General features: G+C 39.6%; 2 protein-coding genes and 1 pseudogene across 4 annotated transcripts in view; 2 read left to right on the top strand and 1 right to left on the bottom strand.

The window, feature by feature from the left end:
* The window catches only part of LOC113009184 (uncharacterized), a 32,601-nt gene that overhangs the window by 357 nt on the left and 6,496 nt on the right, over window positions 1-25,748 (bottom strand). For 2 of the 3 annotated variants that reach the window (XM_026147364.1, XM_026147363.1), the window contains exons 2-4: window positions 25,499-25,677; window positions 25,208-25,335; window positions 23,957-25,119 (exon numbers count right to left, since the gene is read on the bottom strand). In XM_026147364.1, coding sequence (XP_026003149.1) covers window positions 24,709-25,119; window positions 25,208-25,335; window positions 25,499-25,643 — 684 coding nt within the window. In that variant the 5' untranslated portion in view covers window positions 25,644-25,677 and the 3' untranslated portion in view covers window positions 23,957-24,708. Of the gene's footprint in view, window positions 1-4,565; window positions 4,643-7,515; window positions 7,667-7,754; window positions 7,883-8,040; window positions 8,220-8,303; window positions 8,564-8,680; window positions 8,805-9,322; window positions 9,417-9,520; window positions 9,629-9,773; window positions 9,914-10,048; window positions 10,190-11,602; window positions 11,689-22,020; window positions 22,098-23,956; window positions 25,120-25,207; window positions 25,336-25,498; window positions 25,678-25,748 lie in introns of those variants that run through there. The other variant, XR_003270126.1, reaches the window with a different exon arrangement.
* On the top strand, window positions 2,809-5,780 carry LOC113009183 (serine/threonine-protein kinase pim-1-like). Its single transcript, XM_026147362.1, has 9 exons — window positions 2,809-3,112; window positions 3,502-3,738; window positions 3,864-3,989; window positions 4,113-4,207; window positions 4,346-4,393; window positions 4,478-4,696; window positions 4,786-4,966; window positions 5,053-5,223; window positions 5,313-5,780. The coding sequence occupies exons 1-9, from the start codon at window positions 3,052-3,054 to the stop codon at window positions 5,402-5,404; spliced, it is 1,230 nt and encodes a 409-aa protein (XP_026003147.1). The 5' UTR covers window positions 2,809-3,051; the 3' UTR covers window positions 5,405-5,780.
* LOC113009186 (serine/threonine-protein kinase pim-2-like) lies at window positions 20,521-23,235 on the top strand (annotated as a pseudogene).

The following is a 25,748-nucleotide window of genomic DNA, read 5'->3' as shown; positions in this document are numbered from 1 at the left end:
CAGTCCCATAAATACCGGTAAAACAGCCTTGCATTGTTATTTCTTACACTGTATGTATTCAAAATAGTCAACAGGGTCGCAAGAAGCGTGTGGAAAAACCAAGGCGCAAAATAACTGCCCATGAACTGAGAAAAGTCAAGCGTGCAGCTGCCAAGATGCCACTTGCCACCAGTTTGGCCATATTTCAGAGCTGCAACATCACTGGAGTGCCCAAAAGCACAAGGTGTGCAATACTCAGAGACATGGCCAAGGTAAGAAAGGCTGAAAGACGACCACCACTGAACAAGACACCATTCATATGTTCGAATGCTGTTCATAGACTTCAGTTCAGCATTCAACACTATAATCCCCCAACAGCTCACTCAAAAACTGGTCCAGCTGGGGCTCAACACCTCACTGTGCAACTGGCTGTTGGATTTCCTCACCGGAAGACCTCAAGCAGTACGGGTCGGCAGTAATACATCCAGCACCATCATTTTAAACACGGGGGCCCCGCAGGGATGTGTGCTGAGCCCCCTCCTCTTCACTCTGCTGACCCATGACTGCACTCCATCACACAGCTCCAACCTCTTCATCAAGTTTGCGGACGACACAACGGTGGTGGGTCTCATTAGCAACAGGGATGAGACCGACTACAGAAGTGAGGTGAGACGCCTGGCCACGTGGTATGCTGACAACAATCTCTCTCTGAATGTGGAGAAGACGAAGGAGATTGTTGTGGACTTCAGGAGAATGCACACCCAACATGCTCCTCTGACCATTGACGGAGCGTCTGTGGAGAGAGTGAGCAGCACCAAGTTCTTGGGTGTGCACATAACAGAGGATCTCTCCTGGACGTACAACACCACAGCACTGGCCAAGAAATCACAGCAGCGTCTCTTCTTTCTCCGCAAACTAAGAAGAGCAGGAGCTCCAGCCCCCATCATGTACACTTTCTACAGAGGCACCATCGAGAGCATCCTGTCGAGCTGCATCACTGTGTGGTTTGGAGCCTGCAATGCGTCCTGCCATAGAACCCTCCAACGCATAGTGAGAGCTGCAGAGAGGATCATTGGTGTCTCTCTCCCCTCCCTCCAGGACATTTACAGCACCCGTCTCACTAAAAAAGCCCTTTGCATATCGGCTGATCCCACGCACCCAATGCAAAGCTTCTTCAAGCTGCTGCCGTCAGGGAGGAGACTGCGGAGTCTCCAGGCCAGGACCAGCAGACTGAAGGACAGCTTCATCCATCAGGCTGTCAGGAAGCTAAACTCCCTCCCGATTCTGCCGCCCTCTCCCCTCTTCTCCACCACGGTCTCACTGAACTCTGTCACACACACACACACACTCACTCTCTGACGCACTCACTGGCCTGCTCCAGTCACTTCGTGGAGCATTGGACTGCTTAAGCATTGGACCTCATAAGACTTTGTTGTTACACTATCTCTTACCGTACACTACTAAATCCCCATTTGCACTATTTGCCTATTTTGCACAACTATGCCTTCTTACTTGAATATTGTATATTGTATATTACATAGCTTTTTTTTGTTATACGTAAAATTGTAATGTATTTATTTAAATTTTTACTTTTTAATTATTTTATTTGCATTTTTCTAATCACTAGGGTTTGAGAGTAACGCAATTTCTATTCTGTGTATGTCCTGCACATGTGGCAGAATTGACAAATAAAGTTGACTTGACTTGACTTGACAAGCTGAAACGTCAAGACTGGGCCAAGAAATATCTCAAGACTGGTTTTTCTAAGGTTTTATGGACTGATGAAATGAGAGTGAGTCTTGATGGGCCAGATGGCCCATCAAGACTCACTCTCTGGATTGGTAAAGGGCAGAGAGCTCCAGTCCGACTCAGACGCCAGCAAGGTGGAGGTGGAGTACTGGTTTGGGCTGATATCATCAAAGATGAGCTTGTGGGGCCTTTTCGGGTTGAGGATGGAGTCAAGCTCAACTCCCAGTCCTACTGCCAGTTTCTGGAAGACACCTTCTTCAAGCAGTGGTACAGGAAGAAGTCTGCATCCTTCAAGAAAAACATGATTTTCATGCAGGACAATGCTCCATCACACGCGTCCAAGTACTCCACAGCGTGGCTGGCAAGAAAGGGTATAAAAGAAGAAAAACTAATGACATGGCCACCTTGTTCACCTGATCTGAACCCCATTGAGAACCTGTGGTCCATCATCAAATGTGAGATTTACAAGGAGGGAAAACAGTACACCTCTCTGAACAGTGTCTGGGAGGCTGTGGTTGCTGCTGCACGCAATGTTGATGGTGAACAGATCAAAACACTGACAGAATCCATGGATGGCAGGCTTTTGAGTGTCCTTGCAAAGAAAGGTGGCTATATTGGTCGCTGATTTGTTTTGGTTTTGTTTTTGAATGTCAGAAATGTATATTTGTGAATGTGGAGATGTTATATTGGTTTCACTGGTAAAAATAAATAATTGAAATGGGTATTTATTTGTTTTTTGTTAAGTTGCCTAATAATTATGCACAGTAATAGTCACCTGCACACACAGATATCCCCCTAAAATAGCTAAAACTAAAAACAAACTAAAAACTACTTCCAAAAACATTCAGCTTTGATATTAATGAGTTTTTTGGGTTCATTGAGAACATGGTTGTTGTTCAATAATAAAATTATTCCTCAAAAATACAACTTGCCTAATAATTCTGCACTCCCTGTATTAGTGTGTGGTCAACTACAAATCTTCATACTGTCATCCATACATGAGGTCTTTATGCAAACGATGAACGATAATGAAAGAAACTGTTTAACTGATATGAAATGATTGAATTATATGAAATATTATGGCTTTGTTTGCCAGAGTGTTTTTCTGTAAACTACTTTGAACTGCTGGCAGTCAGTGAAGTCACTGAAAGGCAAGATTCTATGTTGTGTTGCCGTAGTTTCCAGAGTTTACTTATAAAGCTCACTTACAGAATTCAGTTAGAAAAGTCAAGCATTTGAAAGGTGCACATTTGAAGGAATATTAACTCAATCTTAACTCATTACGGTTTACATTTTCGATTTTAAAAGTTCTCCAAAATTACAATGAAAAAGGAAACAAGAAAAATGACCACTCCAGCTGATAAGAAAGATTCAGGAGATCAAGGTAAGTAAAATAATAAAATAAAATCCTGGTAAAATCCAAATCCTAGAAATGTTGACACTATGTGAATCATTTTTAGAGTATTTGAATCATATGTTTGATTGAAAATAGCTTTAATACAAGATGTCTAATCAAAGAAAGGTTACCGGTCTTTTGGTAAAATAATGTAATAAGTTTATTCTTGGACTCAACAGTAAAAACAGACCAACAAGTGTCATCAAGATCTAAGACTTAGTGAACCTAGTATCAATTCGCACTGGTCAGTTTTTTTTATCCCAAGAATAAACTTGTGATAATTTAAGCAAAAGCAATTTCAAATTCTTTGCCATCAAACTGCTTCCAGTCCTGATGTCGGGGACTCTTTTTCACCACTGTGTTGTTGTCGTTTATAGATTGTAAGAGCAGGACTGCTAAAAGAAAGGCCAGTCCTGAAAAGAAGACCCCAATAAAAAGGAGCAGGGTCGCTGAGCAGGCTGGTCCTTCCACCAGCTCAGATGTGGTCAAAGGTGTGAAGCGCAAGGTTGTGCAAGATGAAGAGGGCACAACAAAGAAAGCAAAGAAGGCTAAACTTCTCGACCATATGAGCGGTGACGAGGAGCAAGCATCCTTCTCGTTGGACTCTGGTAAAGGTAGGCTAATTAGTTGAATAAGGGGGTAGATTAAGTGTAGTTGCTAGGTTTAAGATATTGGTGTTTAGTGTTTGTGTCTATCATCCAGTGAGCTGATGTGCTTTTGGTGTTTTCCACATCTCCAGACTTGAACAACAAACAGGAGTGCGCAAAAAATGGCAAAAGAAAGGCCGCGGGAGACAACAGAGAGCCACTCAAGAAAAAAAAAAGGAATGTGGACCAGGGCAAAAAATCAGTGGCAGACCAAAAACGTAAGTAGCAAGCAGCTTGGGTTTTATATTCAGGGGAAGGGCAGAAGGAACATTTAGGCTACAGAGGAGAGTAATTTGTGTCACAGCTGTAATAAAACCAGATTTGCTGTTTTGTCTGTTCAGGTGAATTCCAAGCCAGATATGTGGAGGAGCACCAGCTCGGAGAAGGAGGCTGCGGAGCAGTGTTTGCTGGCTACCGGATAGAAGATCGTTTTCCAGTAAGTGTTCAGATGATGGTAGTAACACAGGCAGTGACGCAGATAATGGATAATATCGTAAACTGAGACGTCTGCTGTGTTTCCACCTTTCATTATGTCATACTGAGGAAATGCTCACCAATGCTCTGTGTCTTCTAGGTTGCCATCAAACACATTCCCAAAAATAAAGTCTACTGCAAAGTGGCGGTAAGCGTCCAACACTTGAATTAGTTTCACATTACTGGATTGAATGCGGCGTTCCTCATCATCCACTTTGTTGTAATATTTCAGGATGAAAATGGGAAGATGCTCTCGGTGGAAGTGGCCATTATGCTTAAACTTGCAGGTGAAGCAGAAGGGTCAGTGGGAATATCAGCACCTGTGTCCTTGCTGGAGTGGTTCGACCTTGGCAAAGAGCTGATCCTGGTGCTGGAGAGACCTGTCCCTGCTGTGGACCTGCAAAAATACAAAGCAGAAAATGGAAGAACTTTAACAGAGGACACGGCCAAGGTAAGTTGACTGGAAGAGCCTTAGACTGTACAGCATTCAATCAAGGCAGAAAAGCATTAACTCATTATTGTGTTTTTCATCTTTTCCAGGTCATTCTGAAGCAACTAGTTGATGCTGTAAAGGAACTTGAGGAGAAACACATCTTTCATCGAGACATCAAGGGACAAAACATTCTGATTGAGACCGGCTCAGATGTGCCTCGAGTTCGCATCATTGACTTTGGACTGAGCTGCTTTGTTAAACAGCGATCTCTGTATCGCATCTTCTATGGTAACATATTCTGCTCTTGCTTTTCACAGATGTAACAATTTGTGTCTTTTGTTTTAGAAGAAATTGTAATTGTGTCTGTTTGTTAGGCACTCCTCTTCACATCCCTCCCGAGTGGTACATTAGGAGCTGCTACAGGTGTGGACCCACCACGGTGTGGCAAATGGGAGTGGTGTTGTATGAAGCGCTTCATGCACGATACTTTAGTACCGCGAGGTTCCTCACAAAGCAACTGAGCATCAAAAAGCGTCTGTCCACAGGTAAGAAAACTTCACACTTCCAGATTCACTGCTGCCTTGGATCACTAGAACTATCATCTTCATCTTTTTGATCTTTTCTTTCTTTCAAGAATGCCGGAATTTCTTGGACGCATGTTTAGCTTTAGCCCCGGAGAAGCGCCCAACACTGGAGGAGCTCCAGCTTCACCCCTGGCTAAGATAACACACACAAACACACAATTCACACCTTATCATGTAAGTGTGATACATTGTAGTAACTTCCTTTCTTTTTTCTGTTGGACAGGAATAGATAGAGTGGGTCAATCTTAAAAAAAAAATTAATAAAAATTTAGCTTTTTTGGAGTTCCTGTAACCCCCCCAGCCATCCCAGGAAAGGGGATCTCTCTTTGAATGGGCTTTCCCGAGGTTTCTTCCCATCGATCTGGCCCCCTGGGGAGTTTTTCCTCGTCTTCATAGAGAGCTTGGGCTGGGTCAGGAGCTCCATCAAAACTGTCTTTATTTGATGACTTCAATGTCATCAAATAAAGATGTGTTTTACTTAAAGTAAAATTTGATCAAAATAAAACTTGTTTAATTCATCTTTGCTGAGGATTCTCCTTCATTACTATTTTGTTTTGTTTTGTTGTTTTGTTTTTACCCATGGTGCATTTTGACAAATAAGAAAACTGAATCAGGTTAAAGTGTGCACAAAGACAGTCACACTGCAAATGATCTGAAGACTTGCATCTGTTGCTCTAACGCCCAACTAGTTTAGGCAGATTTCCTGGTTCTACCAGAGGTTTTTTCCTTCAAGAAGGGAGTTTTTCCTTCCCACTGTTGCTGAGTGTTTGCTCATAGTGGGTTGTAAAAGCATAAAAGTTAATAAGAGGCATTCATAGCAGAGTTATCACAGAGGGAACTATATAGCTTAAATGTACACAGTAAAATTTGCAGTGTCAAACTAACACTTAAAGAGTTAAATTTAACACTGTTTCCGAGTCTATTTGGTGCCATTCAGAATTGGTGTTAAATCAACTCTTTCTATAGTGTTAAAATTTTAGAGTAAATTTAACTCTAAATAGAGTAAAAATTTAACACTGAGTAACACCGCATAGTGTTAAATCAACTTAGCACTACTAGTAGTGTCATGTTACTCTATACTGTGTTATTCATACACTAATCTCTAGTGAAAAATTAGCTCTCATAGAGTAAAATTTGTAATTAATTTTACACCAAGTAATGTTACTAAAACTCTTCCTGTAGTGTTACCTTTACACTCAATTCACTGTTTTGCAGCATGAAAACCTGGTTTTTAATAATGCTTTTACATATAAAACAAGTGAGCAAAAACCACAACTAGATAATACATTTAACAGCTTTATTTTTATGTCAGGCTCAAAATATAAAAACATCTCATGTAGTGTATAAAACACTTTAAAACAATGAATTTAGTTCGGCATAAAACGGCAATATACAGGGAGGAATCTGAAATGCCATACTTGATTTGAAGAAGCAACACAGCTCATTTATGTTCAACACCTTCAGCACCATATTGGGATGCAGTCTGACCCTAAATGCATGATGATGGTCATCAAAACACAGGGTTTCCATCAGTTTTCCGCAGAGCAACACAATGTCATCTTTCACAACAATACTTTTGATCTTACAAAAAAGCAGAATCTCAGACACTACATCTGTACAGATGATAAAGTCAGGGCGGTACTCTGTACTGTGTGTTATTATCCACTTAGCTGAAAACAAACTGGTAGACAACACAGCTCCAAGCAAATTCTGGACCTTCTTCCAGCTCTCCAAGTGTCACCATCTTTCCTGGTCCTAAAGCTAATCTTTCCAGGCTAAAGGACTCCCAATGCTTTATTTTATTACTATTATATTTATTTTTACTTGTGGTGTACTGTAAAGGTACACTCTGTAAGGCTGCATCTTTAGCCTGAGTATGAATCTCAAAAAACACTTCCTCCATTGAGGAGACAAAACTACTCACAGTAGATTGGCTTAATCCAGCTGCCCTGAGCTGTGCAACAGCAGAGGCACACCTATCCAAAGTGCTCTTATTTGACCTTTTCAGATGTTGTGGGTGTTTCTTCTACATTAGTTGACATCACCTCCCCTGTAGTGCTAACTTCTTTAACTGCCACATCAGGCTGTAGATTAACATCAGTGTCAGCCTGCTGGTCAAAATAGTTAAGGTGTTTGGTATTTAAATATTTTCTAAAAACCTGTGGTCTGGATGAACATGTACATGTTGTGAAGCATAGTGTTTGTAAGATGTGCCAAACACAAAATGTGCTTTAAACAGTTCATCAACAGTACCAAGTGAAGAGGTAGACTTGCATGGCATGGCATTCTTGTCAAGAATAATGAAGAACCGGTGGATGTCATTCTTTTTCACCCCAACAGCCAGGAGGTAGGGTTGAGTGCTGGTAGTGATGGAATCAAGGTGCTCTTGGATATTTGTTCCAGTCTGAAAAGACAAATACAGACAGGCAATAAGAATCAAGTGTTTCTTAAACTGGTAATTCATAACATAAAAATAGAAAAGAAACACAAACCTTCTTGAAGACCACAAGACGCCTTTCTGCTTGAGAAGCTGACACCTTTCCTGGTCTCTTCCGACCCTGACCAGATGGTGGAATCAGATGTAATAGCAATAGAATTGCTGAGAGGTCACTGTCCCAGCCTGCAAAAATTATTTGTTTTTAATAAAGTCATCATCAACAATATATTTCAATGCATTGATAAAATGTTTGAGTAGACCCAAAAGACAAAAAGGATAACTGTTCTGTGACAAACATTATATATGCTATGAATGTGCTAATCAAAGAAACAACAGCTCACCAATTAACTTCAGTGCCATCCTCAGGTGAGTCAGCTGCCAGCAAGAGTTCTTCCAGGTCACTGGTAGAAGGAAGCTTTCTGCCTTGTTGGATAATCTTTCTTTTGAATGTTGTTGGCCACCTCTCCAGCAACCTGCCTGATACATCCTCACCAAACATCAGTACAAAATCCTGTTCGATCTGTAACAGGGATAGAGAATTATATCTGCTATCTACAAAATATTAAAGTGTGTTTACATTGTCAAAGTAATGACAAATATTCACCAAGCCTTTGATATCTTTGAAACGTGGAAAAACAGACAGTATGTTGCTTGACAGCAGGAGGCCAAGGACCATGTTGTGTCGATAAACAAATGTCAACTTCATCTTCTTCTTGACTGTGTCTTCATCAGCTGAATGTTTCATCAGAGAGATTGCTTCCTTGCACTCATCCTCACTCAGTAACTTCTCTGTAACAAACTGCAACTCTCGTCTGACAGTTGGTCCACCACACTGGTCTTCACTCGATGATCCATCTCCTGGTGCTAGACAATATGAAATACAGCTTTATCAAAACTAATAACAACATTTAATAACCATTATTAATAAAGAACCACAATGTGGAACTGTATTATGTATTTCCACTGAATTATAAATGTTACCTCCAGATGATAATCGCCTCCCTTTAGCAGTGCATCTCTGTATGGCTTTAATCCTCCAGGCCAAGTACCCGGTGCTACCCTCGCCATCATAATAATGTTCCTTGGAGAGTGACATGTACAGACACTGATAAATGAATAAACAAAATAAGTTATGTAACAATGAAGAGTTGATAAGGACATACATTTTAGCAGGATTTAAAATGTCCATCCATCCATTCGCTTCCGCTTATCCTTTTCAGGGTCGCGGGGGGCGCTGGAGCCTATCCCAGCTGTCATAGGGCGAGAGGCAGGGTACACCCTGGACAGGTCGCCAGTCTGTCGCAGGGCCAACACACAGGGACAGACAACCATTCGCACTCACATTCACACCTAGTGACAATTTGGATTATCCGATTAACCTATCCCCATAAGCTGCATGTCTTTGGACGGTGGGAGGAAGCCGGAGTACCCGGAGGGAACCCACGCAAACACGGGGAGAACATGCAAACTCCACACAGAAAGACCCTGGCCTGGTGTTGGAATTGAACTCAGGACCTTCTTGCTGTGCGGCAACAGTGCTAACCACCGTGCCACCGTGCCGCCCGGATTTAAAATGTTTAAACGTGATTTTGGTTGTATCAGTTATTACTATGGGCTACCTACATAGCCATTTTTGGAGTACAGGCCACTGAGGTAAGAGAAAAAGGTTACAATTCCTCTGGCATACATTTCTTTTACCTGTCGTGGTGGTGATGTACTGCAAGATCAAAAGGAAAAGAACTAGTCAGCTTCCCTGGAATTCATAGAGATTTAAAATAATTTGAAAATGATAGTAAAATCACAGGGCCAGAAATAAATTACCCATTTTTTTCTGTCAAGTATGTTGACCAGTATGTTTTTCTTCTGGTTTCATCCACCAGGGACTTGGTCCGATTGTATTCATTTATTATACGTTCTCCACCAGGTTTGCTGGTGAGAATCGATTCCACCAACTGGAAAACACAATAAAAAAAAAACCATTCTACATGTTGATATAACCACTGCAGTTCAGAGCACTTAAACTACAAACAAAAATGACACTGTTAGAAGAATGTGGAAATCTGCTAACTCTTACTTGCTTAACTTCTGCATCCAGCTTCTGATGTTTCCTCAAAGGGCTGTCTGAAAGGATGACCATATCCTGTGAATCTGATGAATGTGGCGATGATAACTGGGACTGCTCAGGAGACACTTCTGCAGCAGCTGTTTCCAGACCTCAAAAACAGGAGCAAAACAAATGAGTTTACATGGTCCCTCTATAGACACATTTTATAAACTCTTTTTAATAAACAATGTAATAATGATATTAAAAAAATGACATCCAGTGAAACACACATCACTCAAACAAACCTTTTTCATATTTGATGGTTAATACCCCAGTTGAGGGATCTGTTACTATATCCTCAAATATATCATCATCCAACTCAGTCCCTGAACTATCAAAAACTTTCACTCCTTTTGTTACAGCTGGCACACCAAACTTTGCAAATGCTGGAAACAAGCACACAAGTTTGAGTAAACAAAAAGATTACATGACATTAGGGCTGCTCGATTATGGCAAAAATGATAATCATGATTATTTTCACTGAAATTGAGATCTCGATTATTTGACGATATTTATTTAACCCTTACGACCTACTATAGAACCAAGTCCGCCAGAGCTTATGTTATTTTTTTACATGTTGTAGTGCCATTTGTGGGAGCATTTCAAGTTGCTATACAACTGTTATAGCCCATATTTTAATAATATGTATGCATTAAGTCCATAGTAACTACATTAATTGCAAAAAAGTGCAATAAACTACAAAAAAATTGAAAATCGTTTTTGTTTTTTGTTTTACATACATTTCTACTTGGAGAAATTTAAGAGGTTTATCCCTCAAAACTTTAAATACAAAAAAGTTGCAAAAAATAGTTTACAACAACAGGAAATTTATTTTGAGTGTCTTCATAGTTTTATTTTGGAGATACACCAATTTTTATATACTGCAGGAAAAACGAAAAAACAATCCTATGATGCAAATTCGCAAAGAAAACAGCAGGTGCATCAAAATAAACTATTTCCAGCAGTGCAATTCGAGTTCTAAGCAGAAACTATTCAGAAAAGTCAAACGTGACTTATAAAAACACCAGTATAAGCTTTTAAGGCCTATAAGTAAAAAACTACATTTTCCACGAAAATGACGTCACTTCCGGTTTTGGGCAGGAAATGGCGGACATGCTATAATTCGTGCTGAGGTCTGTTTCACTGTGGGAAGTGTTACGAACAGCTGATCGGATCGGCAAAGCGTGTTTCTGGAATATTATGTTTTTGTTCCTGCAAGCGCTTTTTATGCAGTTTTTGCAAAGCTATATGTGGAAGGAAAACGTGACCGAGGACAAGCTGATGGCATAAGATGTAAGTACAACTCCTCTGGTTTCATATGCAAAAAAATTTATTGCACTAGCTTACACGGTTCAGGTTCTACAGGGATTTAAAAATAGTTACACAAAACGGAGCGTGCAGCTCTGACGCTTTAAAGGGTTAACAATAACAACGTATTGAATAATGACTTTAAAAAATAATATAAAATGGTGTGCAACACCACTGAAGTTTTTTTTACCTCTCTTTTCAACCAACGGCAGTCACTGTCGTCTCCAAATAACTTCTGCTTAGCTTTTTCAAAAGTGACTCAAACAAATAAAAACTAAATTATTAAGCGCCAGTAACATGCTTGATAAGTGGTAGATTAGGAGTTACACTCACATTATACAGTTTTTCCACTAAATATACATTCGTAGCTAAGATGATTCCAAAACGTAGATCATTTTCAATTAATCATAAAATGCAGTTTGAAGAGACTAAATAACAAAAAGAACTTAAAGCACATTGAACACCTTTTTTATACCATGTTGGTTTCTTACCGGCAATCAAAATTCCTTAAGGCTTGGCTCAGATACTCTAGCAAATTTCTGCACACCTCCCAGTTTTGCTTTAAGCAGCATGCTTCCTGTAGACAGTAATTTCTTATAGTCAGTGCTCTTCATTGAACTACTGTAAACAGAAAATGTGAATATTAAACCAGTCCCATAAATACCGGTAAAACAGCCTTGCATTGTTATTTCTTACACTGTATGTATTCAAAATAGTCAACAGGGTCGCAAGAAGCGTGTGGAAAAACCAAGGCGCAAAATAACTGCCCATGAACTGAGAAAAGTCAAGCGTGCAGCTGCCAAGATGCCACTTGCCACCAGTTTGGCCATATTTCAGAGCTGCAACATCACTGGAGTGCCCAAAAGCACAAGGTGTGCAATACTCAGAGACATGGCCAAGGTAAGAAAGGCTGAAAGACGACCACCACTGAACAAGACACACAAGCTGAAACGTCAAGACTGGGCCAAGAAATATCTCAAGACTGGTTTTTCTAAGGTTTTATGGACTGATGAAATGAGAGTGAGTCTTGATGGGCCACATGGATAGGCCCGTGGCTGGATTGGTAAAGGGCAGAGAGCTCCAGTCCGACTCAGACGCCAGCAAGGTGGAGGTGGAGTACTGGTTTGGGCTGATATCATCAAAGATGAGCTTGTGGGGCCTTTTCGGGTTGAGGATGGAGTCAAGCTCAACTCCCAGTCCTACTGCCAGTTTCTGGAAGACACCTTCTTCAAGCAGTGGTACAGGAAGAAGTCTGCATCCTTCAAGAAAAACATGATTTTCATGCAGGACAATGCTCCATCACACGCGTCCAAGTACTCCACAGCGTGGCTGGCAAGAAAGGGTATAAAAGAAGAAAAACTAATGACATGGCCACCTTGTTCACCTGATCTGAACCCCATTGAGAACCTGTGGTCCATCATCAAATGTGAGATTTACAAGGAGGGAAAACAGTACACCTCTCTGAACAGTGTCTGGGAGGCTGTGGTTGCTGCTGCACGCAATGTTGATGGTGAACAGATCAAAACACTGACAGAATCCATGGATGGCAGGCTTTTGAGTGTCCTTGCAAAGAAAGGTGGCTATATTGGTCGCTGATTTGTTTTTGTTTTGTTTTTGAATGTCAGAAATGTATATTTGTGAATGTGGAGATGTTATATTGGTTTCACTGGTAAAAATAAATAATTGAAATGGGTATATATTTGTTTTTTGTTACGTTGCCTAATAATTCTGCACAGTAATAGTCACCTGCACACACAGTTATCCCCCTAAAATAGCTAAAACTAACAACAAACTAAAAACTACTTCCAAAAACATTCAGCTTTGATATTAATGAGTTTTTTGGGTTCATTGAGAACATGGTTGTTGTTCAATAACAAAATTATTCCTCAAAAATACAACTTGCCTAATAATTCTGCACTCCCTGTATTAGTGTGTGGTCAACCACAAATCTTCATACTGTCATCCATACATGAGGTCTTTATACAAACGATGAACGATAATGAAAGAAACCGTTTAACTGATATGAAATGATTGAATTATATGAAATATTATGGCTTTGTTTGCCAGAGTGTTTTTCTGTAAACTACTTTGAACTGCTGGCAGTCAGTGAAGTCACTGAAAGGCAAGATTCTATGTTGTGTTGCCGTAGTTTCCAGAGTTTACTTATAAAGCTCACTTACAGAATTCAGTTAGAAAAGTCAAGCATTTGAAAGGTGCACATTTGAAGGAATATTAACTCAATCTTAACTCATTACGGTTTACATTTTCGATTTTAAAAGTTCTCCAAAATTACAATGAAAAAGGAAACAAGAAAAATGACCACTCCAGCTGATAAGAAAGATTCAGGAGATCAAGGTAAGTAAAATAATAAAATAAAATCCTGGTAAAATCCAAATCCTAGAAATGTTGACACCGTGTGAATCATTTTTAGAGTATTTGAATCATATGTTTGATTGAAAATAGCTTTAATACAAGATGTCTAATCAAAGAAAGGTTACCGGTCTTTTGGTAAAATAATGTCATAAGTTTATTCTTGGACTCAACAGTAAAAACAGACCAACAAGTGTCATCAAGATCTAAGACTTAGTGAACCTAGTATCAATTCGCACTGGTCAGTTTTTTTTATCCCAAGAATAAACTTGTGATAATTTAAGCAAAAGCAATTTCAAATTCTTTGCCATCAAACTGCTTTTTCACCACTGTGTTGTTGTCGTTTATAGATTGTAAGAGCGGCCTCAGATGTGCCTCGAGTTCGCATCATTGACTTTGGACTGAGCTGCTTTGTTAAACAGCGATCTCTGTATCGCATCTTCTATTGGTAACATTTCTGCTCTTGCTTTTCACAGATGTAACAATTTGTGTCTTTTTGTTTTAGAAGAAATTGCAATTGTGTCTGTTTGTTAGGCACTCCTCTTTCACATCCTCCCGAGTGGTACATTAGGAGCTGCTACAGGTGTGGACCCACCACGGTGTGGCAAATGGAGTGGTGTTGTATGAAGCGCTTCATGCACGATACTTTACGTACCTGCCGAGGTTCCTCACAAAGCAACTGAGCATCAAAAAGCGTCTGTCCACAGGTAAGAACAACTTCACACTTCCAGAATTCACTGCTGCCTTGGATCACTAGAAACTATCATCTTCATCTTTTTGATCTTTTCTTTCTTTCAAGAATGCCGGCAATTTCTTGGAGGCATGTTTAGCTTTTAGCCCCGGAGAAGCGCCCAACACTGGAGGAGCTCCAGCTTCACCCCTGCTAAGATAACACACACAAACACACAATTCACACCTTATCATGTAAGTGTGATACATTGTAGTAACTTCCTTTCTTTTTTCTGTTGGACAGGAATAGATAGAGTGGGTCAATCTTAAAAAGAAAAGAAATAAAAATTTAGCTTTTTGGAGTTCCTGTAACCCCCCCAGCCATCCCAGGAAAGGGATCTCTCTTTGAATGGGCTTTCCCGAGGTTTCTTCCCATCGATCTGGCCCCCTGGGGAGTTTTTCCTCGTCTTCATAGAGAGCTTGGGCTGGGTCAGGAGCTCCATCAAAACTGTCTTTATTTGATGACTTCAATGTCATCAAATAAGATGTGTTTTACTTAAAGTAAAATTTGATCAAAATAAACTTGTTTAATTCATCTTTGCTGAGGATTCTCCTTCATTACTATTTTGTTTTGTTTTTGTTGTTTTTGTTTTACCCATGGTGCATTTTGACAAATAAGAAAACTGAATCAGGTTAAAGTGTGCACAAAGACAGTCACACTGCAAATGATCTGAAGACTTGCATCTGTTGCTCTAACCCCCAACTAGTTTAGACAGATTTCCTGGTTCTACCAGAGGTTTTTTCCTTCAAGAAGGGAGTTTTTCCTTCCCACTGTTGCTGAGTGTTTGCTCATAGTGGTTTTGTAAAAGCATAAAAGTTAATAAGAGGCATTCATAGCAGAGTTATCACAGAGGGAACTATATAGCTTAAATGTACACAGTAAAATTTGCAGTGTCAAACTAACACTTAAAGAGTTAAATTTAAACCTGTTTCCGAGTCTATTTGTGGCCATTCAGAATTGGTGTTAAATCAACTCTTTCTATAGTGTTAAAATTTTAGAGTAAATTTAACTCTAAATAGAGTAAAAATTTAACACTGAGTAACACCGCATAGTGTTAAATCAACTTAGCACTACTAGTAGTGTCATGTTACTCTATACTGTGTTATTCATACACTAATCTCTAGTGAAAAATTAGCTCTCATAGAGTAAATTTGTAATTAATTTTACACCAAGTAATGTTTACTAAACTCTTCCTGTGTGTTACCTTTACACTCAATTCACTGTTTTGCAGCATGAAAACCTGGTTTTTAATAATGCTTTTACATATAAAACAAGTGAGCAAAAACCCACAACTAGATAATACATTTAACAGCTTTATTTTTAATGTCAGGCTCAAAATATAAAAACATCTCATGTGTGTATAAAACACTTTAAAACATGAATTTAGTTCGGCATAAAACGGCAATATACAGGGAGGAAACTGAAAATGCCATATTTGATTTGAAGAAGCAACACAGACTCATTTAATGTTCAACACCTTCCGCACCATATTGGGATGCAGTCTGACCCTAAATGCATGATGATGGTCATCAAACACAGGGTTTCCATCAGTTTTTCCGCAGAGCAACACAATGTCATCTTTCACAACAATACTTTTGATCTTAAAAAAAAGCAGAATCTCAGACACTACATCTGTACAGATGATAAAGTCAGGGCGGTACTCTGTACTGTGTGTTATTTATCCACTTAGCTGAAAACAAACTGCTAGACAACACAGCTCCAAGCAAATTCTGGACCTTCTTCCAGCTCTCCAAGTGTCACCATCTTTCCTGGTCCTAAAGCTAATCTTTCCAGACTAAAGGACTCCCAATGCTTTATTTTATTACTATTATATTATTTTTACTTGTGGTGTACTGTAAAGGTACACTCTGTAAGGCTGCATCTTTAGCCTGAGTATGAATCTCAAAAAACACTTCCTCCATTGAGGAGACAAAACTACTCACAGTAGATTGGGCTTAATCCAGCTGCCCTGAGCTGTGCAACAGCAGAGGCACACCATTCCAAAGTGCTCTTATTTGACCTTTTCAGATGTTGTGGGTGTTTCTCTACATTAGTTGACATCACCTCCCCTGTACGTGCTAACTTCTTTAACTGCCACATCAGGCTGTTAGATTAACATCAGTGTCAGCTGCCTGGTCAAATAGTTAAGGTGTTTGGTATTTAAATATTTTCTAAAACCTGTGGTCTGGATGAACATGTACATGTTGTGAAGCATAGTGTTTGTAAGATGTGCCAACACAAAATGTGCTTTAAACAGTTCATCAACAGTACCAATGAAGAGGTAGACTTGCATGGCATGGCATTCTTGTCAGAATAATGAAGGAACCGGTGGATGTCCATTCTTTTTCACCCCAACAGCAGGAGGTAGGGTTTGAGTCTGGTAGTGATGGAATCAAGGTGCTCTTGGATATTTGTTCCAGTCTGAAAAGACAAATACAGACAGGCAATAAGAATCAAGTGTTTCTTAAACTGGTAATTCATAACATAAAAATAGAAAAGAACACAAACCTTCTTGAAGACCACAAGACGCCTTTCTGCTTGAGAAGCTGGACACCTTTCCTGGTCTCTTCCGACCCTGACCAGATGGTGGAATCAGATGTAATAGCAATAAGAATTGCTGAGAGGTCACTGTCCCAGCCTGCAAAAATTATTTGTTTTTAATAAAGTCATCATCAACAATATATTTCAATGCATTGATAAAAGTTTTGAGTAGACCCAAAAGACAAAAAGGATAACTGTTCTGTGACAAACATTATATATGCTATGAATGTGCTAATCAAAGAAACAACAGCTCACCAATTAACTTCAGTGCATCCTCAGGTGAGTCAGCTGCCAGCAAGAGTTCTTCCAGGTCACTGGTAGAAGGAAGCTTTCTGCCTTGTTGGATAATCTTTCTTTTGAATGTTGTTGGCCACCTCTCCAGCAACCTGCCTGATACATCCTCACCAAACATCAGTACAAAATCCTGTTCGATCGTAACAGGGATAGAGAATTATATCTGCTATCTACAAAATATTAAAGTGTGTTTACATTGTCAAAGTAATGACAAATATTCACCAAGCCTTTGATATCTTTGAAACGTGGAAAAACAGACAGTATGTTGCTTGACAGCAGGAGGCCAAGGACCATGTTGTGTCGATAAACAATGTCAACTTCATCTTCTTCTTGACTGTGTCTTCATCAGCTGAATGTTTCATCAGAGAGATTGCTTCCTTGCACTCATCCTCACTCAGTAACTTCTCTGTAAACAAACTGCAACTCTCGTCTGACAGTTGGTCCACCCACCTGGTCTTCACTCGATGATCCATCTCCTGGTGCTGACAATATGAAATACAGCTTTATCAAAACTAATAACACATTTAATAACCATTATTAATAAAGAACCACAATGTGGAACTGTATTATGTATTTCCACTGAATTATAAATGTTACCTCCAGATGATAATCGCCTCCCTTTAGCAGTGCTCTCTGTATGGCTTTAATCCTCCAGGCCAAGTACCCGGTGCTACCCTCGCCATCATAATAATGTTCCTTGGAGAGTGACTGTACAGACACTGATAAATGAATAAACAAAATAAGTTATGTAACAATGAAGAGTTGATAAGGACATACATTTTAGCAGGATTTAAAATGTCCATCCATCCATTCGCTTCCGCTTATCCTTTTCAGGGTCGCGGGGGCGCTGGAGCCTATCCCAGCTGTCATAGGGCGAGAGGCAGGGTACACCCTGGACAGGTCGCCAGTCTGTCGCAGGGCCAACACACAGGGACAGACACCCATTCGCACTCACATTCACACCTAGTGACAATTTGGATATCCGATTAACCTATCCCCATAAGCTGCATGTCTTTGGACGGTGGGAGGAAGCCGGAGTACCCGGAGGGAACCCACGCAAACCGGGGAGAACATGCAAACTCCACACAGAAAGACCTGGCCTGGTGTTGGAATTGAACTCAGGACCTTCTTGCTGTGCGGCAACAGTGCTAACCACCGTGCCACCGTGCCGCCCGGATTTAAAATGTTTAAACGTGTTTTGGTTGTATCAGTTATTCTATGGGCTACCTACATAGCCATTTTTGGAGTACAGGCCACTGAGGTAAGAAGAAAAGGTTACAATTCCTCTGGCATACATTTCTTTTACCTGTCGTGGTGGTGATGTACTGCAAGATCAAAAGGAAAAGAACTAGTCAGCTTCCCTGGAATTCATAGAGATTTAAAATAATTTGAAAATGATAGTAAAATCCACGGGCCAGAAATAAATTACCCATTTTTTTCTGTCAAGTATGTTGACCAGTATGTTTTTCTTCTGGTTTCATCCACCAGGGCTTTGGTCCGATTGTATTCATTTATATTACGTTCTCCACCAGGTTTGCTGGTGAGAATCGATTCCACCAACTGGAAAACACAATAAAAAAAAAACCATTCTACATGTTGATATAACCACTGCAGTTCAGAGCACTTAAACTACAAACAAAAATGACACTGTTAGAAGAATGTGGAAATCTGCTAACTCTTACTTGCTTAACTTCTGCATCCAGCTTCTGATGTTTCCTCAAAGGGCTGTCTGAAAGGATGACCATATCCTGTGAATCTGATGAATGTGGCGATGATAACTGGGACTGCTCAGGAGACACTTCTGCAGCAGCTGTTTCCAGACCTCAAAAACAGGAGCAAACAAATGAGTTTACATGGTCCCTCTATAGACACATTTTATAAACTCTTTTTAATAAACAATGTAATAATGATATTAAAAAAATGACATCCAGTGAAACACACATCACTCAAACAAACCTTTTTCATTTTGATGGTTAATACCCCAGTTGAGGGATCTGTTACTATATCCTCAAATATATCATCTCCAACTCAGTCCCTGAACTATCAAAAACTTTCACTCCTTTTGTTACAGCTGGCACACCAAACTTTGCAAATGCTGGAAACAAGCACACAAGTTTGAGTAAACAAAAAGATTACATGACATTAGGGCTGCTCGATTATGGCAAAATGATAATCATGATTATTTTCACTGAAATTGAAATCTCGATTATTTGACGATATTTATTTAACCCTTACGACCTACTATAGAACCAAGTCCGCCAGAGCTTATGTTATTTTTTTACATGTTGTAGTGCCATTTGTGGGAGCATTTCAAGTTGCTATCAACTGTTATAGCCCATATTTTAATAATATGTATGCATTAAGTCCATAGTAACTACATTAATTGCAAAAAAGTGCAATAAACTACAAAAAAAATTGAAAATCGTTTTTGTTTTTTGTTTTACATACATTTCTACTTGGAGAAATTTAGAGGTTTATCCCTCAAAACTTAAATACAAAAAAGTTGCAAAAAATAGTTTACAACAACAGGAAATTTATTTTGAGTGTCTTCATAGTTTTTATTTGGAGATACACCAATTTTTATATACTGCAGGAAAAACGAAAAAACAATCCTATGATGCAAATTCGCAAAGAAAACAGCAGGTGCATCAAAATAAACTATTTCCAGCAGTGCAATTTCGAGTTCTAAGCAGAAACTATTCAGAAAAGTCAAACGTGACTTATAAAACCAGTATAAGCTTTTAAGGCCTATAGTAAAAAACTACATTTTCCACGAAAATGACGTCACTTCCGGTTTTGGGCAGGAAATGGCGGACATGCTATAATTCGTGCTGAGTCTGTTTCACTGTGGGAAGTGTTACGAACAGCTGATCGGATCGGCAAAGCGTGTTTCTGGAATATTATGTTTTTGTTCCTGCAGCGCTTTTTATGCAGTTTTTGCAAAGCTATATGTGGAAGGAAAACGTGACCGAGGACAAGCTGATGGCATAAGATGTAAGTACAACTCCTCTGGTTTCATATGCAAAAAAATTTATTGCACTAGCTTACACGGTTCAGGTTCTACAGGGATTTAAAAATAGTTACACAAAACGGGCGTGCAGCTCTGACGCTTTAAGGGTTAACAATAACAACGTATTGAATAATGACTTTAAAAAATTATAAAATGGTGTGCAACACCACTGAAGTTTTTTTTACCTCTCTTTTCAACCAACGGCAGTCACTGTCGTCTCCAAATAACTAAGTGTTTTTCTGTAAACTACTTTTGAACTGCTGGCAGTCAGTGGAAGTCACTGAAAGGCAAGATTCTATGTTGTGTTGCCGTAGTTTTCCAGAGTTTACTTATAAGCTCACTTACAGAATTCAGTTAGAAAAGTCAAGCATTTTGAAAGGTGCACATTTTGAAGGAATATTAACTCAATCTATAACTCATTACGGTTTACATTTATCCGATTTTAAAAGTTCTCCAAAATTACAATGAAAAAGGAAACAAGAAAAATGACCCACTCCAGCTGATAAGAAAGATTCAGGAGATCAAGGTAAGTAAAAATAATAAAATAAATCCTGGTTAAAAATCCAAATCCTAGAAATGTTGACACCGTGTGAATCATTTTAGAGTATTTGAATCATATGTTTGATTGAAAAAATAGCTTTAATACCAAGATGTCTAATCAAAGAAAGGTTACCGGTCTTTTGGTAAAATAATGTCATAAGTTTATTCTTGGACTCAACAGTAAAAACAGACCAAACAAGTGTCATCAAGATCTAAGACTTAGTGAACCTAGTAATCAATTCGCACTGGTCAGTTTTTTTTATCCCAAGAATAAACTTGTGATAATTTAAGCAAAAGCAATTTCAAATTCTTTGCCATCAAACTGCTTTTTCACCACTGTGTTGTTGTCGTTTATAGATTGTAAGAGCAGGACTGCTAAAAGAAAGGCCAGTCCTGAAAAGAAGACCCCAATAAAAAGGAGCAGGGTCGCTGAGCAGGCTGGTCCTTCCACCAGCTCAGATGTGGTCAAAGGTGTGAAGCGCAAGGTTGTGCAAGATGAAGAGGGCACAACAAAGAAAGCAAAGAAGGCTAAACTTCTCGACCATATGAGCGGTGACGAGGAGCAAGCATCCTTCTCGTTGGACTCTGGTAAAGGTAGGCTAATTAGTTGAATAAGGGGGTAGATTAAGTGTGGTTGCTAGGTTTAAGATATTGGTGTTTAGTGTTTGTGTCTATCATCCAGTGAGCTGATGTGCTTTTGGTGTTTTCCACATCTCCAGACTTGAACAACAAACAGGAGTGCGCAAAAAATGGCAAAAGAAAGGCCGCGGGAGACAACAGAGAGCCACTCCAAGAAAAAAAAAAGGAATGTGGACCAGGGCAAAAAAATCAGTGGCAGACCAAAAACGTAAGTAGCAAGCAGCTTGGGTTTTATATTCAGGGGAAGGGCAGAAGGAACATTTAGGCTACAGAGGAGAGTAATTTGTGTCACAGCTGTAATAAACCAGATTTGCTGTTTGTCTGTTCAGGTGAATTCCAAGCCAGATATGTGGAGGAGCACCAGCTCGGGAGAAGGAGGCTGCGGAGCAGTGTTTGCTGGCTACCGGATAGAAGATCGTTTTCCAGTAAGTGTTCAGATTGATGGTAGTAAGACAGGCAGTGACGCAGATAATGGATAATATCGTAAACTGAGACGTCTGCTGTGTTTTCCACCTTTCATTATGTCATACTGAGGAAATGCTCACCAATGCTCTGTGTCTTCTAGGTTGCCATCAAACACATTCCCAAAATAAAGTCTACTGCAAAGTGGCGGTAAGCGTCCAACACTTGAATTAGTTTCACATTACTGGATTGAATGCGGCGTTCCTCATCATCCACTTTGTTGTAATATTTCAGGATGAAAATGGGAAGATGCTTCTCGGTGGAAGTGGCCATTATGCTTAAACTTGCAGGTGAAGCAGAAGGGTCAGTGGGAATATCAGCACCTGTGTCCTTGCTGGAGTGGTTCGACCTTGGCAAAGAGCTGATCCTGGTGCTGGAGAGACCTGTCCCTGCTGTGGACCTGCAAAAATACAAAGCAGAAAATGGAAGAACTTTAACAGAGGACACGGCCAAGGTAAGTTGACTGGAAGAGCCTTAGACTGTACAGCATTCAATCAAGGCAGAAAAGCATTAACTCATTATTGTGTTTTTCATCTTTTCCAGGTCATTCTGAAGCAACTAGTTGATGCTGTAAAGGAACTTGAGGAGAAACACATCTTTCATCGGGACATCAAGGGACAAAACATTCTGATTGAGACCGGCTCAGATGTGCCTCGAGTTCGCATCATTGACTTTGGACTGAGCTGCTTTGTTAAACAGCGATCTCTGTATCGCATCTTCTATGGTAACATATTCTGCTCTTGCTTTTCACAGATGTAACAATTTGTGTCTTTTGTTTTAGAAGAAATTGCAATTGTGTCTGTTTGTTAGGCACTCCTCTTCACATCCCTCCCGAGTGGTACATTAGGAGCTGCTACAGGTGTGGACCCACCACGGTGTGGCAAATGGGAGTGGTGTTGTATGAAGCGCTTCATGCACGATACTTTAGTACCGCGAGGTTCCTCACAAAGCAACTGAGCATCAAAAAGCGTCTGTCCACAGGTAAGAAAACTTCACACTTCCAGATTCACTGCTGCCTTGGATCACTAGAACTATCATCTTCATCTTTTTGATCTTTTCTTTCTTTCAAGAATGCCGCAATTTCTTGGAGGCATGTTTAGCTTTAGCCCCGGAGAAGCGCCCAACACTGGAGGAGCTCCAGCTTCACCCCTGGCTAAGATAACACACACAAACACACAATTCACACCTTATCATGTAAGTGTGATACATTGTAGTAACTTCCTTTCTTTTTTCTGTTGGACAGGAATAGATAGAGTGGGTCAATCTTAAAAAGAAAAGAAATAAAAATTTAGCTTTTTTGGAGTTCCTGTAACCCCCCCAGCCATCCCAGGAAAGGGGATCTCTCTTTGAATGGGCTTTCCCGAGGTTTCTTCCCATCGATCTGGCCCCCTGGGGAGTTTTTCCTCGTCTTCATAGAGAGCTTGGGCTGGGTCAGGAGCTCCATCAAAACTGTCTTTATTTGATGACTTCAATGTCATCAAATAAAGATGTGTTTTACTTAAAGTAAAATTTGATCAAAATAAAACTTGTTTAATTCATCTTTGCTGAGGATTCTCCTTCATTACTATTTTGTTTTGTTTTGTTGTTTTGTTTTTACCCATGGTGCATTTTGACAAATAAGAAAACTGAATCAGGTTAAAGTGTGCACAAAGACAGTCACACTGCAAATGATCTGAAGACTTGCATCTGTTGCTCTAACCCCCAACTAGTTTAGACAGATTTCCTGGTTCTACCAGAGGTTTTTTCCTTCAAGAAGGGAGTTTTTCCTTCCCACTGTTGCTGAGTGTTTGCTCATAGTGGGTTGTAAAAGCATAAAAGTTAATAAGAGGCATTCATAGCAGAGTTATCACAGAGGGAACTATATAGCTTAAATGTACACAGTAAAATTTGCAGTGTCAAACTAACACTTAAAGAGTTAAATTTAACACTGTTTCCGAGTCTATTTGGTGCCATTCAGAATTGGTGTTAAATCAACTCTTTCTATAGTGTTAAAATTTTAGAGTAAATTTAACTCTAAATAGAGTAAAAATTTAACACTGAGTAACACCGCATAGTGTTAAATCAACTTAGCACTACTAGTAGTGTCATGTTACTCTATACTGTGTTATTCATACACTAATCTCTAGTGAAAAATTAGCTCTCATAGAGTAAAATTTGTAATTAATTTTACACCAAGTAATGTTACTAAAACTCTTCCTGTAGTGTTACCTTTACACTCAATTCACTGTTTTGCAGCATGAAAACCTGGTTTTTAATAATGCTTTTACATATAAAACAAGTGAGCAAAAACCACAACTAGATAATACATTTAACAGCTTTATTTTTATGTCAGGCTCAAAATATAAAAACATCTCATGTAGTGTATAAAACACTTTAAAACAATGAATTTAGTTCGGCATAAAACGGCAATATACAGGGAGGAAACTGAAATGCCATATTTGATTTGAAGAAGCAACACAGCTCATTTATGTTCAACACCTTCAGCACCATATTGGGATGCAGTCTGACCCTAAATGCATGATGATGGTCATCAAAACACAGGGTTTCCATCAGTTTTCCGCAGAGCAACACAATGTCATCTTTCACAACAATACTTTTGATCTTACAAAAAAGCAGAATCTCAGACACTACATCTGTACAGATGATAAAGTCAGGGCGGTACTCTGTACTGTGTGTTATTATCCACTTAGCTGAAAACAAACTGCTAGACAACACAGCTCCAAGCAAATTCTGGACCTTCTTCCAGCTCTCCAAGTGTCACCATCTTTCCTGGTCCTAAAGCTAATCTTTCCAGACTAAAGGACTCCCAATGCTTTATTTTATTACTATTATATTTATTTTTACTTGTGGTGTACTGTAAAGGTACACTCTGTAAGGCTGCATCTTTAGCCTGAGTATGAATCTCAAAAAACACTTCCTCCATTGAGGAGACAAAACTACTCACAGTAGATTGGCTTAATCCAGCTGCCCTGAGCTGTGCAACAGCAGAGGCACACCTATCCAAAGTGCTCTTATTTGACCTTTTCAGATGTTGTGGGTGTTTCTTCTACATTAGTTGACATCACCTCCCCTGTAGTGCTAACTTCTTTAACTGCCACATCAGGCTGTAGATTAACATCAGTGTCAGCCTGCTGGTCAAAATAGTTAAGGTGTTTGGTATTTAAATATTTTCTAAAACCTGTGGTCTGGATGAACATGTACATGTTGTGAAGCATAGTGTTGTAAGATGTGCCAAACACAAAATGTGCTTTAAACAGTTCATCAACAGTACCAAGTGAAGAGGTAGACTTGCATGGCATGGCATTCTTGTCAAGAATAATGAAGAACCGGTGGATGTCATTCTTTTTCACCCCAACAGCCAGGAGGTAGGGTTGAGTGCTGGTAGTGATGGAATCAAGGTGCTCTTGGATATTTGTTCCAGTCTGAAAAGACAAATACAGACAGGCAATAAGAATCAAGTGTTTCTTAAACTGGTAATTCATAACATAAAAATAGAAAAGAAACACAAACCTTCTTGAAGACCACAAGACGCCTTTCTGCTTGAGAAGCTGACACCTTTCCTGGTCTCTTCCGACCCTGACCAGATGGTGGAATCAGATGTAATAGCAATAGAATTGCTGAGAGGTCACTGTCCCAGCCTGCAAAAATTATTTGTTTTTAATAAAGTTGAGTCATCATCAACAATATATTTCAATGCATTGATAAAATGTTTGAGTAGACCCAAAAGACAAAAAGGATAACTGTTCTGTGACAAACATTATATATGCTATGAATGTGCTAATCAAAGAAACAACAGCTCACCAATTAACTTCAGTGACATCCTCAGGTGAGTCAGCTGCCAGCAAGAGTTCTTCCAGGTCACTGGTAGAAGGAAGCTTTCTGCCTTGTTGGATAATCTTTCTTTTGAATGTTGTTGGCCACCTCTCCAGCAACCTGCCTGATACATCCTCACCAAACATCAGTACAAAATCCTGTTCGATCTGTAACAGGGATAGAGAATTATATCTGCTATCTACAAAATATTAAAGTGTGTTTACATTGTCAAAGTAAT

Source organism: Astatotilapia calliptera, chromosome 17 (assembly GCF_900246225.1).
Source record: "Astatotilapia calliptera chromosome 17, fAstCal1.2, whole genome shotgun sequence".
NCBI classification, from domain to species: domain Eukaryota; kingdom Metazoa; phylum Chordata; class Actinopteri; order Cichliformes; family Cichlidae; genus Astatotilapia; species Astatotilapia calliptera.
The sequence above is the reverse complement of the archived record's forward strand: the minus strand, read 5'-3'. Positions and strand labels throughout refer to the sequence as shown.